Source organism: Salvelinus fontinalis, chromosome 5, assembly GCF_029448725.1.
Source record: "Salvelinus fontinalis isolate EN_2023a chromosome 5, ASM2944872v1, whole genome shotgun sequence".
Lineage (NCBI taxonomy): Eukaryota > Metazoa > Chordata > Actinopteri > Salmoniformes > Salmonidae > Salvelinus > Salvelinus fontinalis.
The window spans coordinates 7,212,443-7,228,235 of NC_074669.1; the positions used below are offsets into that span (position 1 = coordinate 7,212,443).

A 15,793-nucleotide genomic window follows, 5' to 3' on the forward strand; every position below is an offset into this window, starting at 1 on the left:
GTTAGCCCTTTTATCTCTGTTGGAATCAGCCCTCCTTAGGAAGGGTGATGGGCTTTTCAGTGGCACAATTGTAAGGCTCTGATTGTCCTAAAGGATCCGGGTCCGTCTATTCTACTGTTGGACAATGCTTCTTTGAAGATACGCTAGCCAGCCGTGTCGATGGTTCCCATTCGTTGATGAGAGTAGCGTACTATGGTGATTTGAGAAGAGTAGTACAGTGGTCCCACTTAAATGTGCTTTTCTAGATGCTTTTCTTAGGACAGCTAATCAGCTGTACCAGTGATTGTCTGAGAGGTGAGCTTCTCGCCTCTTCCTCGTGTTGATATTCACAGTTCAAACCACTTTAGACATGCTACAGCTCCACTTCTTTCCAGGTCTGGGAGGTAAGATTTAGAGGATGGACACTTCATACATGTAGTGTATATACTTTTCAAGTTACAGTAGTTCCTTTATAACACTTTTAATTACATCACAAAACAATAACCTATGTGACATTCGTTTTCCATAGCTCAACACTGACCATTCCCCACGTTCTTATGTTTTAGAGTTTCACCGGGAAAACTCTGTGTTGACAAAGCACATTCCTCTGTGAAATTTGGAGAGGGATGTTCTCTCTCCTTGAATTTACAACAGGGTGTGGACTGTCAACCCACCAGCAGCTCCCTCCTCCACTCTGTGGGTGAGAAAAGGTCTGGTTACTGGCATCTATTGCCAAGCTGATCTTACCCATTCGGATACTCACAGGACTGTCATGACATGAGTCTCCTGGCCAGCATCACATAGAGGTGATAGTCCATCAGTTGGACGTTCTGCAGAGATATGAGACAACATAAATACACTGAAGGAATGAGTGTGTGTTCTCAACAGAGAGGTAGAAGCAGCAGGATGGCTACAGGGTTACCACCACACAGTCCTGTATATATTAATGAACTGTGTGTCTGTACTACAACCCACCAGAGACGTAGAGGCAGCAGGATGACTACAGGTTTACCACCACACAGTCCTGTATATATTAATGTACTGTGTGTCTGTACTACAACCACCAGAGAGGTAGAGACAGCAGGATGACTACAGGGTTACCACCACACAGTCCTGTATATATTAATGTACTGTGTGTCTGTACTACAACCCACCAGAGACGTAGAGGCAGCAGGATGACTACAGGGTTACCACCACACAGTCCTGTATATATTAATGTACTGTGTGTCTGTACTACAACCACCAGAGAGGTAGAGACAGCAGGATGACTACATGGTTACCACCACACAGTCCTGTATATATTAATGTACTGTGTGTCTGTACTACAACCACCAGAGAGGTAGAGACAGCAGGATGACTACATGGTTACCACCACACAGTCCTGTATATATTAATGTACTGTGTGTCTGTACTACAACCACCAGAGAGGTAGAGACAGCAGGATGACTACAGGGTTACCACCACACAGTCCTGTATATATTAATGTACTGTGTGTCTGTACTACAACCACCAGAGAGGTAGAGACAGCAGGATGACTACAGGGTTACCACCACACAGTCCTGTATATATTAATGTACTGTGTCTGTACTACAACCACCAGAGAGGTAGAGACAGCAGGATGACTACAGGGTTACCACCACACAGTCCTGTATATATTAATGTACTGTGTCTGTACTACAACCACCAGAGAGGTAGAGACAGCAGGATGACTACAGGGTTACCACCACACAGTCCTGTATATATTAATGTACTGTGTCTGTACTACAACCACCAGAGAGGTAGAGACAGCAGGATGACTACATGGTTACCACCACACAGTCCTGTATATATTAATGTAATGCGTGTCTGTACTACAACCACCAGAGACGTGGAGGCAGCAGGATGACTACAGGGTTACCACCACACAGTCCTGTATATATTAATGTACTGTGTGTCTGTACTACAACCACCAGAGACGTAGAGGCAGCAGGATGACTGTTGTCATGGAAATTGTAGCCAAAAGGAAGAGAGACTGTAGATTCTTCAAACAGAAACTTTATTATCAGATTTGCACATCTGGATCAGTTGACAATCACTCAATAGTGCAGAGTCAAAAGTCCAACAAACAGGATTGGGTCTCAGCTTTTATATAAAAGTACAACCTCTTTGTCTATGTGGCAGTAAGCAGCTTTGTGAATAAGTGATAACCTCCAGTTTCGTTACTCCATTCTGCTGATATTTTGGTGCTACTGCTCCAGCTAGTTTCTCTTCTCTTGCATATCTCCACGCGGCTGTGCACTTTGCAGATGCCAAGAAAACAGGATGTGTCACTTACTATGGTCACACCAAAACGGCTCTTGGCTGCATTAAGTTACAACAAAGACAGTTTGTATCAGTAGAAAAATACCAGCTCATAACTATAGGTAATTCTCTGAGTAGAAAACAGCATAGCATGTCTAATTTGTAATTTTCACAACACTATAGGGTTACAACCACACAGTCCTGTATATATTAATGTACTGTGTGTCTGTACTACAACCCCCCAGAGAGACAAAGACAGCAGGATGACTATAGGGTTACCACCACACAGTCCTGTATATATTAATGTACTGTGTGTCTGTACCACAACCCCCCAGAGAGGTAGAGACAGCAGGATGACTACATGGTTACCACCACACAGTCCTGTATATATTAATGTACTATGTCTGTACTACAACCCACCAGAGAGGTAGAGACAGCAGGGTGACTACATGGTTACCACCACACAGTCCTGTATATATTAATGTACTGTCTGTCTACTACAACCCACCAGAGACGTAGAGACAGCAAGATGACTACAGGGTTACCACCACACAGTCCTGTATATATTAATGTACTGTGTGTCTGTACTACAACCACCAGAGACCTAGAGGCAGCAGGATGACTACAGGGTTACCACCACACAGTCCTGTATATATTAATGTACTGTGTGTCTGTACTACAACCTACCAGAGACGTAGAGGCAGCAGGATGACTATTGTCATGGAAATTGTAACCAAAAGGAAGAGAGACTGTAGATTCTTCAAACAGAAACTTTATTATCAGATTTGCACATCTGGATCAGTTGACAATCACTCAATAGTGCAGAGTCAAAAGTCCAACAAACAGGATTGGGTCTCAGCTTTTATAGAAAAGTACAACCTCTTTGTCTATGTGGCAGTAAGCAGCTTTGTGAATAAGTGATAACCTCCAGTTTCGTTACTCCATTCTGCTGATATTTTGGTGCTACTGCTCAGCTAGTTTCTCTTCTCTTGCATGTCTCCACGCGGCTGTGCACTTTGCAGATATCAAGAAAACAGGATGTGTCACTTACAGTGGTCACACCAAAACGGCTCTTGGCTGCATTAAGTTACAACAAAGACAGTTTGTATCAGTAGAAAAATACTAGCTCATAACTATAGGTAATTCTCTGAGTAGAAAACAGCATAGCATGTCTAATTTGTAATTTTCACAACACTATAGGGTTACAACCACACAGTCCTGTAATAATTAATGTACTTTCTGTCTGTACTACAACCCCCCAGAGAGACAAAGACAGCAGGAGGACTATAGGGTTACCACCACACAGTCCTGTATATATTAATATACATTTAAGTCATTACATTTACATTTAAGTCATTTAGCAGACGCTCTTATCCAGAGCGACTTACAAATTGGTGCATTCACCTTATGACATCCAGTGGAACAACCACTTTACAATAGTGCATCTAAATAGTGTATCCTAGGTATTCCTTAAAGAGGTGGGGTTTCAGGTGTCTCCGGAAGGTGGTGATTGACTCCGCTGACCTGGCGTCGTGAGGGGGTTTGTTCCACCATTTGGGTGCCAGAGCAGCGAACAGTTTTGACTGGGCTGAGCGGGAACTGTACTTTCTCAGAGGTAGGGAGGCGAGCAGGCCAGAGGTGGATGAACGCAGTGCCCTTGTTTGGGTGTAGGGCCTGATCAGAGCCTGAAGGTACGGAGGCTCTGATCAGGCCCTGATCAGGCCCTAATGTACTGTGTGTCTGTACTACAACCCACCAGAAACATGGACGAAGCAGGATGACTATAGGGTTACCACCACACAGTCCTGCATATATTAATGCATAAATCTTCAATAATGTTTCAACCGGAGAATTCCTTTGTCTGTAGAAATGCGATGGAACGCAGCTAACTCTCACGGGGGCGCGCCTGAGTGAGCTCGTGGCACTCTGCCAGACCCCTGACTCAATCAGCTCTTCCCCTCATCCTTCACAGTAGAAGCATCAAACAAGGTTCTAAAGACTGTTGACATCTAGTGGAAGCCTTAGGAAGTGCAATATGACCCCATAGACACTGTATATTGGATAGGCAAACCTACAACACTCAGATTTCTCCCTTCCTGGTTTGATTTTTTCTCAGGTTTTTGCCTGCCATATGAGTTCTGTTATACTCACAGACATCATTCAAACAGTTTTAGAAACTTCCGAGTGTTTTCTATCCAAATCTACTAATAATATGCATATCTTAGCTTCTGGGACTGAGTAGCAGGCAGTTTACTCTGGGCACCTTATTCATCCAAGCTACTCAATACTGCCCCCAGCCATAAGAGGTTTTAATCTACACTGATTGAAGTGGATTTAACAAGTGACATCAATAAGGGATCATAGTTTTCACCTGGATTCACCTGGTCAGTCTATGTCATGTTCTTTATGTTTTGTACACTCAGTATATATCAACACAGAGATGGACAAAATATACTGATCTTGTTACAAATACAAGACTAGACTAATGTATCAAACTAAAATACAAAATACTTTTGTTGAGTTGTATGTAGATAAAATACTAATTCATGGAGGCAAATATATTTGCTAGTACACACCTTCACTACAACAACATTCTCAGTAATGGAAGAAAACATATTTTTACTTTGTATGACTGTGATATGTGGTTGTTTGTCTACCTTAGTTGAATGTACTGATTGTAAGTCACTCTGGATATACAGTAAGACATGGCTAAATGACTAAAATCTCAATGTAAATGTAAAATTAACAATTGCGAACCATGTTAGGTATTATTATTGTCCTTCTTTTGGGTGCTGAGCTCATTATTATAATACCCAGCATGCTTGTCAAGTGTTACTTAAAAAAAAAACATTTTTGTCATTTAGCAGACACTCTTATCACACCATAGAGCCTTCAGACTTCTGATACCAATGCAGGATGAAAGGGGACCACAAAATTACCAACCCCTATAAAAAATCATTTGTATTTTACAACAAAATGTCTTTACAAATTACAGGTCTTAAAAGTATCCTGTTACAACATACATGGGATTGTAGTTCAGGCCAGTGAAAAAATACTCAAAAGTCATTTAACCCTCCTGTTGTGTTCGTTTCATGTTAATTAATTCTGTGTTCCCGGTCCAAAATGACCGCCCCATTATAGCTGATTATAAATCCATAATAATACATATATTATCACCTAATGTTGTGTTAGATCTTTTTATCAACTTAAGTTCTTGTGAACATTACAAGTTTTGAACTTCTATTTGCAATTTACAATCTGTAGGTCTCATTGACCTGAGCTCATACAACTAATTTTTGAGTAAAAAAAGCATTATTTATGGATTATTTTGACTATAACAAATACTCAGATGAAACATATTGTTCTATTTATCACAGACTACTTTGTGTCAAAGTTTAACAAGGACTCTCTCCTCCTCACCAATGTCATGATCAAAGTTATGATCAGGAGTCACACATACAGTATACCATTTGGTCATTAAACTACCACAGAATGAACTGTGAGCAAGGCCTCGAAAAAGCTTTACATACCAGAGCTGTGAGAAAAGTTCTATATATTAATGAAACAATGTTGTGATTGTTTGTGAGAATGCCAACAGGTGTGGTTCCCCTGGGGGAAAGATTGTATTGGGGAAAGGTTCCCGTGGGGGTTGTCATGGAAGCCAAGGGGAGTGAGGTGTGTGTGTGTGTGTGCTCAAACACACATCCATGTGGGGGTCTGGGAGAGGAAGTGTGTCCATCTGATGAATGGGCATGTGCCTGAACTCAATTTTATACAGTAATTATAGTTTCACCCATTCATTTGTAATGACCTGTCATTTTTGACCGGGAACACCACAGGTGTACAAAAGTTAAATAAAACACCCACAATGTAATGAAAATCATCAAAATGTATTTTGTGTGTTCAGATGCCCTGTGTGGACAAATTAACTACATTTTTCAGAGAGAAAACGAATCGGTCCAAGTCGACTAGAACCCAGCCACTATCTCATAGAGTATTCTACTACCAGGTTTGCGCAAAAATGAAAACATACAATTTCAAAATACAGATACAAAATACCATTAAGATCAATGTATCAAAATAAACTACAAATAGATACAAAATACCATAAAGAACAATGTATCAAAATAAACTACAAAATACTTGAATAAAATACCTGCATTTTGGAACGTATTTAATTAAATGTAACATACTTCAGTTATACAAAAATACACTTGCAAATAGTTGGCTCAAACAGCAACAAGATTCTCAGTAATGCTTAGAATTTTTTTTTCTTGCTTGTTGACAGTGATAGTTTATGTTGTTAACTACCTCAGTTGAGCACGTCACTCTGGAGAAGCTAAATGACTAAAATGTATATGTGAAAATGAACATACCAAATTAACTGCAAAGCAGACTGGGTATTAATTATTGTTCTTTATTCAGGCAGAGCTCATTAGATTTATACACAGCATGCTTTGCAATTATTCATTTTTACATTTACATGTTAGTAATTTAGCAGACGCTCTGTTTAGTGCATTCATATTAAGACAGCTAGGTGAGACAACAACATATTACAATCGTATCAAATACATTTTCCCTCAATTTATGAACATTTTTACATTGATATTTAGTTAATTTCGCAGACGCTCTTATCATACCATAGTGCTATCAGACTTCTGATACCAATGAAGCATGAAAGAGGGGCCACAAGATGTTAACTGCTATAAAAGATGTGTTGTGTTTTGCAAATAAAAAATACAAAATAGATTGGAGTATAGTTCAACCCAGTGTAATTAAAAAGACAAAATAAAGAAACCACACCCCCTCTACATACAGAGTACACAGTCAAGTAGGAAGCCACTCCCTGTCCTCTGGTGTAAAGTTCCATGAAAGAATGTTATTGTTGACACTGAACAGAAAGTCATCTTTGACACTGGCATTGCTTAACCTATTGGAGTGAGCACCAAAATGGCAGAGAATCAGGAACTGTTCTGTTGCTCCATCTGTCTGGATCTACTGAAGGATCCGGTGACTACTGCCTGTGGACACAGTTACTGTATGGGCTGTATTAAAGAAAGCTGGGATCAGGATGATCTGAAAGGTATTTATAGCTGTCCACAGTGCAGACAGACCTTTGCCCCAAGGCCTGTTCTGAACAGGAGCACTGTGCTGGCTGAGGTGGTGGAGAAACTGAAGAAGACAGGACTCCAGGCTGCTCTCCCTCCTGCTCTGTGCTATGCTGGACCTGGAGATGTGGTGTGTGACATCTGCACTGGGAGAACTCAAAGCTGTCAAATCCTGTCTGATGTGTCTGGCCTGTTACTGTGAGATTCACCTCCAACCTCACTATGAATCTCCTGCTTTCAAGAAGCACAAGTTGGTCAAAGCCACCGCACAACTACAGGAGAAGATCTGCTCTCATCATGACAAACTGCTGGAGGTTTACTGTCGTACCGATCAGCAGTGTATCTGTTATCTATGTACAATGGATGAACATAAAGGCCATGATAGTGCAGCAGATAGGACTGAGAAACAGGTAAATATGGGATGAAACAGGTAAATATTGTATGAAACGGGTAAAAACTGGATGCTTAAATGTCACTTTACTATTCATGTCTGAAGTTATGTTCACTGGGGTTATTGATAATCCCAATATATAGAAAAAGGACATTTTTAAAGACAGTATTTGGGGTCCGAGGTCCAATAAATATGTTTAGATGCATTAGTTCCCTGCTTGACTGAAGTAGATCACCTGATGTAATCATGATTTTTATCATCATTATGTAAAACATTTTCTCTCTGCAGAGGCAATTAAAAAGAGTCAGCTGCAATCTCAGAAGACAATCCAGGAGAGAGAAGGAGATGCAGGAGCGGAGACAGACTGTGGACTCTCTGAAGGTGAGTGTTGGACATTTACTGTATACCATACAAACTTTGGGTTAATTAGCCAATTTTCTTATCAGGACACACTTGCAGTATTATCTCAAATGGGTTCTGGATTCAATCTGTACTGCCGAAGTATCGTAGAAGATCCATGTTATAGCTAGATTTCAATTGAAAGGCAATGTTCCTCCGTTCGCGGAGACTGCATTCACAGTAAATGCCGCATATGTCGGAAATTACATTTAAAACGTAATGCCTATCTGGATGTAATCCAGCCCTTGATTTGGGTGCAGACAACATGGTAAACAAAGTCACATTTAAACTTTTTTGACATCACATACACAAAATACATATTGAATACACAGATACTGCTCAACAGAGACAAAAAGAGCGCTACGTTGGGGAACAGGCTGTCACGAGTCCAGTACTAGCTGGTTGAAAATGATCCCCTCGTCTCTCTGTGAGTTAACAGTGCTCTGTACAGGCAGAAGTTAGTAAGTACGAGACAGTCTTTACTGAACTGATTGGGTCCATTGATAGAATACTCACTGAGGTGAAAATGTTGATTAGAAGCCAGGAGAAGACTGCAGTGAGACGGGCTGAAGGACTCCTGGAGCAACTGAAGCAGGGGATAGCTGAGCTGAGGAAGAGAAGCACTGAGCTAGAGCAGCTCTCACACACAGAGGATCACATCCATCTCCTCCAGGTGACATCACTTGGTCTATCAACAGAAGAATATGTCTCTCAAAGTGTCATATCTGGACTTGTGTTTGTGGAATGTGTTTGAGCTTTGGAAGACTTAATTTGCTAAACAGTTCTCTCATCTCTCCCTACAGGGTGTTAAATCTCTCTATGACCCTCATGAGCCTGTGTCCTCTCCCATTCTGCCTGCCATCTCACACCTCTCCTTTAGACAGCATGACGTTTTCTCCTCATGAGCCTGTGTCCTCTCCCATCCTGTCTGCCATCTCACACCTCTCCTTTAGACAGCATGACGTTTTCTCCTCCTGAGCCTGTGTCCTCTCCCATCCTGCCTGCCAACTCACACCTCTCCTTTAGACAGCATGATGTTCTCTCCTCCTGAGCCTGTGTCCTCTCCCATCCTGCCTGCCAACTCACACCTCTCCTTTAGACAGCATGATGTTCTCTCCTCCTGAGCCTGTGTCCTCTCCCATCCTGCCTGCCAACTCACACCTCTCCTTAGTCAGCATGATGTTCTCTCCTCCTGAGCCTGTGTCCTCTCCCATCCTGCCTGCCAACTCACACCTCTCCTTTAGACAGCATGATGTTCTCTCCTCCTGAGCCTGTGTCCTCTCCCATCCTGCCTGCCAACTCACACCTCTCCTTTAGACAGCATGACGTTTTCTCCTCCTGAACTGAAAGATCAACTGGAGAACACGTCGAAGGAGATATGAATGACGTCTAAAAATGGTACGGAGTGCACGCATATGATCCCAAGATGTGTTTTAACCTCTATTCAAATATGTGGTATATTTCTCATGGAATGTAATCAACTTATTTGAGGTGTATTGCTGAGCAGTTGTCTATTTGTGCTCATTGTGTTTTAGTCTGAAAACCCCCTAACACGTTCTTCTCTTAATATTCATTTACATTGGATTTTAAATTGTGACAGAATGTAACGGTCGTCTTGTGGTGATTGAGCGGACCAAGGCGCAGCGGGTTGTGAATACATAATTAATTTATTTACAAACAGACGAAACACAAAGAACACTTGAAAATGATTACAAAATAACAAAACGAACGTAGACAGACCTGAACTATGAGAACTTACATATAACACGAAGAACGCACAAACAGGTACAGACTACAACAAACAAACGAACAAACAAAACAGTCCCGTGTGGTGCACAGACACAAACACGGAAGACAATCACCCACAAACAAACAGTGAGAACAGCCTACCTTAATATGGTTCTCAATCAGAGGAAACGTCAAACACCTGCCTCTAATTGAGAACCATATCAGGCAACACATTAACCCCAACATAGAAATGCAACACATAGAATGCCCACCCCAACTCACGCCCTGACCAACTAAACACATACAAAACAACAGAAAACAGGTCAGGAACGTGACACAGAATTCCAAATGTCTCCTGAGCTGAAGACCAAAGAAGAGTTGTATCTCTGTAAGAGATATTCAAACACCCTCTCAAAGACAACATACATGCTCTTTCTTTTACTTGTGTTTTTATCTCCATCTGTCAGACGTCCTCCAGCTGACGTTGGATCTGAACACAGCTGATCCAGAACTCAGCCTGTCTGAGGGAAACAGGATGGTGACAGGCACTGATAAAGCTCAGCCCTCTCCTGACCAGAGAGATGTTCCTACTGGAGACAGGTGCTGTGTAGAGAGGGCCTGTCTGGAGTCTGCTACTGGGAGGTAGAGCGGAGCAGTGGATGGCTTGAAATAGATCACAGGAGAATATTTAAATCAATGTACATGTATCAATCCAAACAACTCACTTTTCTGGATCAATTACTGAATCAATGTGATCTTTCAAAATAAAAGTCATCGTCATGACATTGGAATTGCTCTACTATTGAATTAATTGACACAATGAATCAGCTATTTCCAGTAATCTATGTACCAGTATATCCATTTAGACAAATAGATGACACATAACACACTCCCACATCATATCCATGTAGACAAATAGACAGTATATAACACACTCCCACATCATATCCATGTAGACAAATAGACAGTATATAACACACTCCAACATCATATCCATGTAGACTAATAGACACATAACACACTCCAACATCATATCCATGTAGACTAATAGACAGTACATAACACACTCCTACATCATATCCATGTAGACTAATAGACAATACATAACACACTCCCACATCATATCCATGTAGACTAATAGACAGTACATAATACACTCCCACATCATATCCATGTAGACTAATAGACAGTATATAACACACTCCCACATCATATCCATGTAGACTAATAGACAGTATATAACACACTCCCACATCATATCCATGTAGACTAATAGACAGTACATAACACACTCCTACATCATATCCATGTAGACTAATAGACAGTACATAATACACTCCCACATCATATCCATGTAGACTAATAGACAGTATATAACACACTCCCACATCATATCCATGTAGACTAATAGACAATACATAATACACTCCCACATCATATCCATGTAGACTAATAGACAGTACATAACACACTCCCACATCATATCCATGTAGACTAATAGACACATAATACACTCCCACATCATATCCATGTAGACTTATAGACAGTACATAACACACTCCCACATCATGTCCATGTAGACTAATAGACACATAACACACTCCCACATCATATCCATGTAGACTAATAGACATACATAATACACTCCCACATCATATCCATGTAGACTAATAGACAGTACATAACACACTCCCACATCATATCCATGTAGACTAATAGACAGTACATAACACACTCCCACATCATATCCATGTAGACTAATAGACAATACATAACACACTCCCACATCATATCCATGTAGACTAATAGACAGTACATAATACACTCCTACATCATATCCATGTAGACTAATAGACAATACATAATACACTCCCACATCATGTCCATGTAGACTAATAGACACATAACACACTCCCACATCATACCCATGTAGACTAATAGACAGTACATAACACACTCCCACATCATATCCATGTAGACTAATAGACACATAACACACTCCCACATCATATCCATGTAGACTAATAGACAGTACATAATACACTCCCACATCATATCCATGTAGACTAATAGACAGTACATAACACACTCCCACATCATATCCATGTAGACTAATAGACAGTATATAACACACTCCCACATCATATCCATGTAGACTAATAGACAGTACATAACACACTCCTACATCATATCCATGTAGACTAATAGACAGTACATAATACACTCCCACATCATATCCATGTAGACTAATAGACAGTACATAACACACTCCCACATCATATCCATGTAGACTAATAGACAGTATATAACACACTCCCACATCATATCCATGTAGACTAATAGACAGTACATAACACACTCCCACATCATATCCATGTAGACTAATAGACAGTACATAATACACTCCCACATCATATCCATGTAGACTAATAGACAGTACATAACACACTCCTACATCATACCCATGTAGACTAATAGACAGTACATAATACACTCCCACATCATATCCATGTAGACTAATAGACAGTACATAATACACTCCTACATCATATCCATGTAGACTAATAGACAATACATAATACACTCCCACATCATGTCCATGTAGACTAATAGACACATAACACACTCCCACATCATACCCATGTAGACTAATAGACAGTACATAACACACTCCCACATCATATCCATGTAGACTAATAGACACATAACACACTCCCACATCATATCCATGTAGACTAATAGACAGTACATAATACACTCCCACATCATATCCATGTAGACTAATAGACAGTACATAACACACTCCCACATCATATCCATGTAGACTAATAGACACATAACACACTCCCACATCATATCCATGTAGACTAATAGACAGTACATAATACACTCCCACATCATATCCATGTAGACTAATAGACAGTACATAATACACTCCCACATCATATCCATGTAGACTAATAGACAGTACATAATACACTCCCACATCATATCCATGTAGACTAATAGACAGTACATAACACACTCCCACATCATATCCATGTAGACTAATAGACAGTACATAATACACTCCCACATCATATCCATGTAGACTAATAGACAGTACATAATACACTCCCACATCATACTTGAGTAGGAAGGAACACAAAGGTTTAAGTCTCTGACCATTTCAACCAGTGGTAATCAAAGTCTAGGTCGCGACGGTGGAACAAAAAATTAAGAGACAGATTATTGTATGGGACAATAGAGGATTTTGAGAAAGATCATTTGTAAATGTTAATTTTTTGAGTAAATGTATTTTTTGGTTTCTTTTCATTTCCATAAGTGATTAAAATGTAATGAATTGACGTATTTTTGCTGATGTAAAAATATACACATGTATAGATTTTACGGTTGTGTCTTTAGATTTGGTGGGGTCGCGAGAAATTGTGGAAAAAATGGGGTCCCTAATGAAAAGGTTTTAATACCACTGATCTAAACTGACTGTCTAAAACTGACTGTTGAATACCACTGATCTAAAACTGACTGTTGAATACCACTGATCTAAACTGACTGTTGAATACCACTGGTCTAAACTGACTGTTGAATACCACTGATCTAAAACTGACTGTTGAATACCACTGATCTAAAACTGACTGTTGAATACCACTGGTCTAAACTGACTGTTGAATACCACTGATCTAAAACTGACTGTTGAATACCACTGGTCTAAACTGACTGTTGAATACCACTGATCTAAAACTGACTGTTGAATACCACTGGTCTAAAACTGACTGTTGAATACCACTGGTCTAAACTGACTGTTGAATACCACTGATCTAAAACTGACTGTTGAATACCACTGATCTAACCTGACTGTTGAATACCACTGATCTAAAACTGACTGTTGAATACCACTGATCTAAAACTGACTGTTGAATACCACTGATCTAAAACTGACTGTTGAATACCACTGATCTAACCTGACTGTTGAATACCACTGGTCTAAAACTGACTGTTGAATACCACTGGTCTAAAACTGACTGTTGAATACCACTGATCTAAAACTGACTGTTGAATACCACTGATCTAAAACTGACTGTTGAATACCACTGATCTAAAACTGACTGTTGAATACCACTGATCTAAAACTGACTGTTGAATACCACTGATCTAAAACTGACTGTTGAATACCACTGGTCTAAACTGACTGTTGAATAGCACTGATCTAAACTGACTGTCAATGAAATGAACACAGTACTGTACATACAATATATATATATACAAAAGTATGTGGACACCCCTTCAAATGATTGGATTTAGCTACTTCAGCCACACCCATTGTTAACAGGTGTATAAAATCTCCATAGATAAACATTGGCAGGAGAATGACCTTACTGAATAGCTCATTGAGTTTCAACGTGTAACCGTCATAGGATGCCACCTTTCCAACAAGTTAGTTTGTCAAATTTCTGCCCTGCTAGAGCTGCCCTGGTCAATTGTAAGTGCTGTTATGGTGGAAACGTCTAGGAACAACAACGCTCAGCCTCGAAGTAGTAGCTTTTGGTCATGTAGTGTACATAAATAAACCAAGTGGAACTCCAGCGCTACAGGGGACAAAGATTGTGTAGAGGTCACAACACTGTTTCTATGGAGACTGCTGTGGAGGAGCGTTCCATGGTGTGGTAGAATCGCAGGCAGGTCTTGTACTGCAGGAGCTTCTCCGTCAGAAGGCTGCTTCCTACTCCTCTACTCTGCACCACACTCAGATCTAGGTACCTGGGACACAGGGAAGAAAGACTGCTAGGGTGGATCTGTCTCAATACGAGTACCTGGCTCAATACTGTCATCTCAAAATAGTGTCACCCGTCTCAACACAGTCACCCGTCTCAAGACTGTCACCCGTCTCAAGACTGTCACCCGTCTCAAGACTGTCACCCGTCTCAAGACTGTCACCTGTCTCATCTGCAAAGACTATATTGATACTTTGTTCAGGTCACCACAAGGGGTCAAGGAAATTCTCAAATTTGTTTCACTGAAAATCTTGAACACAATATTTAAAGAACTAAAATGGCTTCCTCATCTCCTTTGCCTCATCTGCAACGACTATATTTATATCGATATATGAGATAATCTCATACTGTACCTGTAAGATATCCACCAGAACACCAGAGTGTTTATGGTCATCAACATGGCTAAGAAGAAGAAAAAATGCTCCAGATTCCCTTCATGCAGTGTGTTTGGGTACCAGTTACCTGCAATTGGACAGGAGAACAGTGCTATAAGTGGCCATAGGACTGAATCACCATAATGCAGACAGACCCCCATCAACCATTCCAACATGAATGTATGTTCCTCTTCAGTTTCTATGGTTACGATGATGCATCTGTTAGTGAAGCCTTTACCTCCAGAGAGTAGGTAGACCAGCTGAATGATGAGTGCTCCCAGGAAACAGCCCCCTCCGTAGGACAGGGTGAGGAAGTGCAGGGAGATGCCTCTGATATGACTGGGTGTCAGGTGGAAGGAGATCACAGAGCCTGGAACAGACAAGAGAGGAAGGCTGGGAAGACGAGAAGCATTCATTTGGTTCAAACGTCTCTTGTCTGTCTCTAATACACCAGTAGGGGTCATCCTAACTGTAGCTTCCAGAGTTCACAATACTATCCTCCATGTTGGCAGTTGGTTCCAACTCTCCAGATTCTAACTTCATCCCATACATACAGTTTAAGTCGAAAGTTAACATACACTTAGGTTGGAGTCATTAAAACTCGTTTTTCAACCACTCCACAAATTTCTTGTTAACAAACCCATAGTTTTGGCAAATCGGTTAGGACATCTACTTTGTGCATGACATAAGTCATTTTTCAACAATTGTTTACAGTCAGATTATTTCACTTATAATTCACTGTATCACAATTCCAGTTGGTCA

General features: G+C 40.5%; 1 protein-coding gene, 1 long non-coding RNA gene and 1 pseudogene across 2 annotated transcripts in view; 2 read left to right on the top strand and 1 right to left on the bottom strand.

Moving 5' to 3' along the window:
* The first annotated feature begins 6,967 nt into the window (after positions 1-6,967).
* LOC129855009 (E3 ubiquitin/ISG15 ligase TRIM25-like) lies at positions 6,968-7,797 on the top strand (annotated as a pseudogene).
* Positions 7,798-8,056: 259 nt separating this feature from the next.
* Positions 8,057-10,676, top strand: LOC129855011 (uncharacterized). The gene is made up of 3 exons (XR_008759410.1): positions 8,057-8,830; positions 8,961-9,555; positions 10,353-10,676. It is a non-coding gene; the product is annotated as an uncharacterized LOC129855011 (long non-coding RNA).
* Positions 10,677-10,771: 95 nt separating this feature from the next.
* Positions 10,772-15,793, bottom strand: part of slc15a5 (solute carrier family 15 member 5) — a 32,159-nt gene continuing 27,137 nt past the window's right edge. Inside the window, exons 7-9 of the mRNA XM_055922241.1 lie at positions 15,270-15,401; positions 15,011-15,119; positions 10,772-14,643 (exon numbers count right to left, since the gene is read on the bottom strand). Coding sequence (XP_055778216.1) covers positions 14,499-14,643; positions 15,011-15,119; positions 15,270-15,401 — 386 coding nt within the window. The 3' untranslated portion in view covers positions 10,772-14,498. The remainder of the gene's footprint in view (positions 14,644-15,010; positions 15,120-15,269; positions 15,402-15,793) is intronic.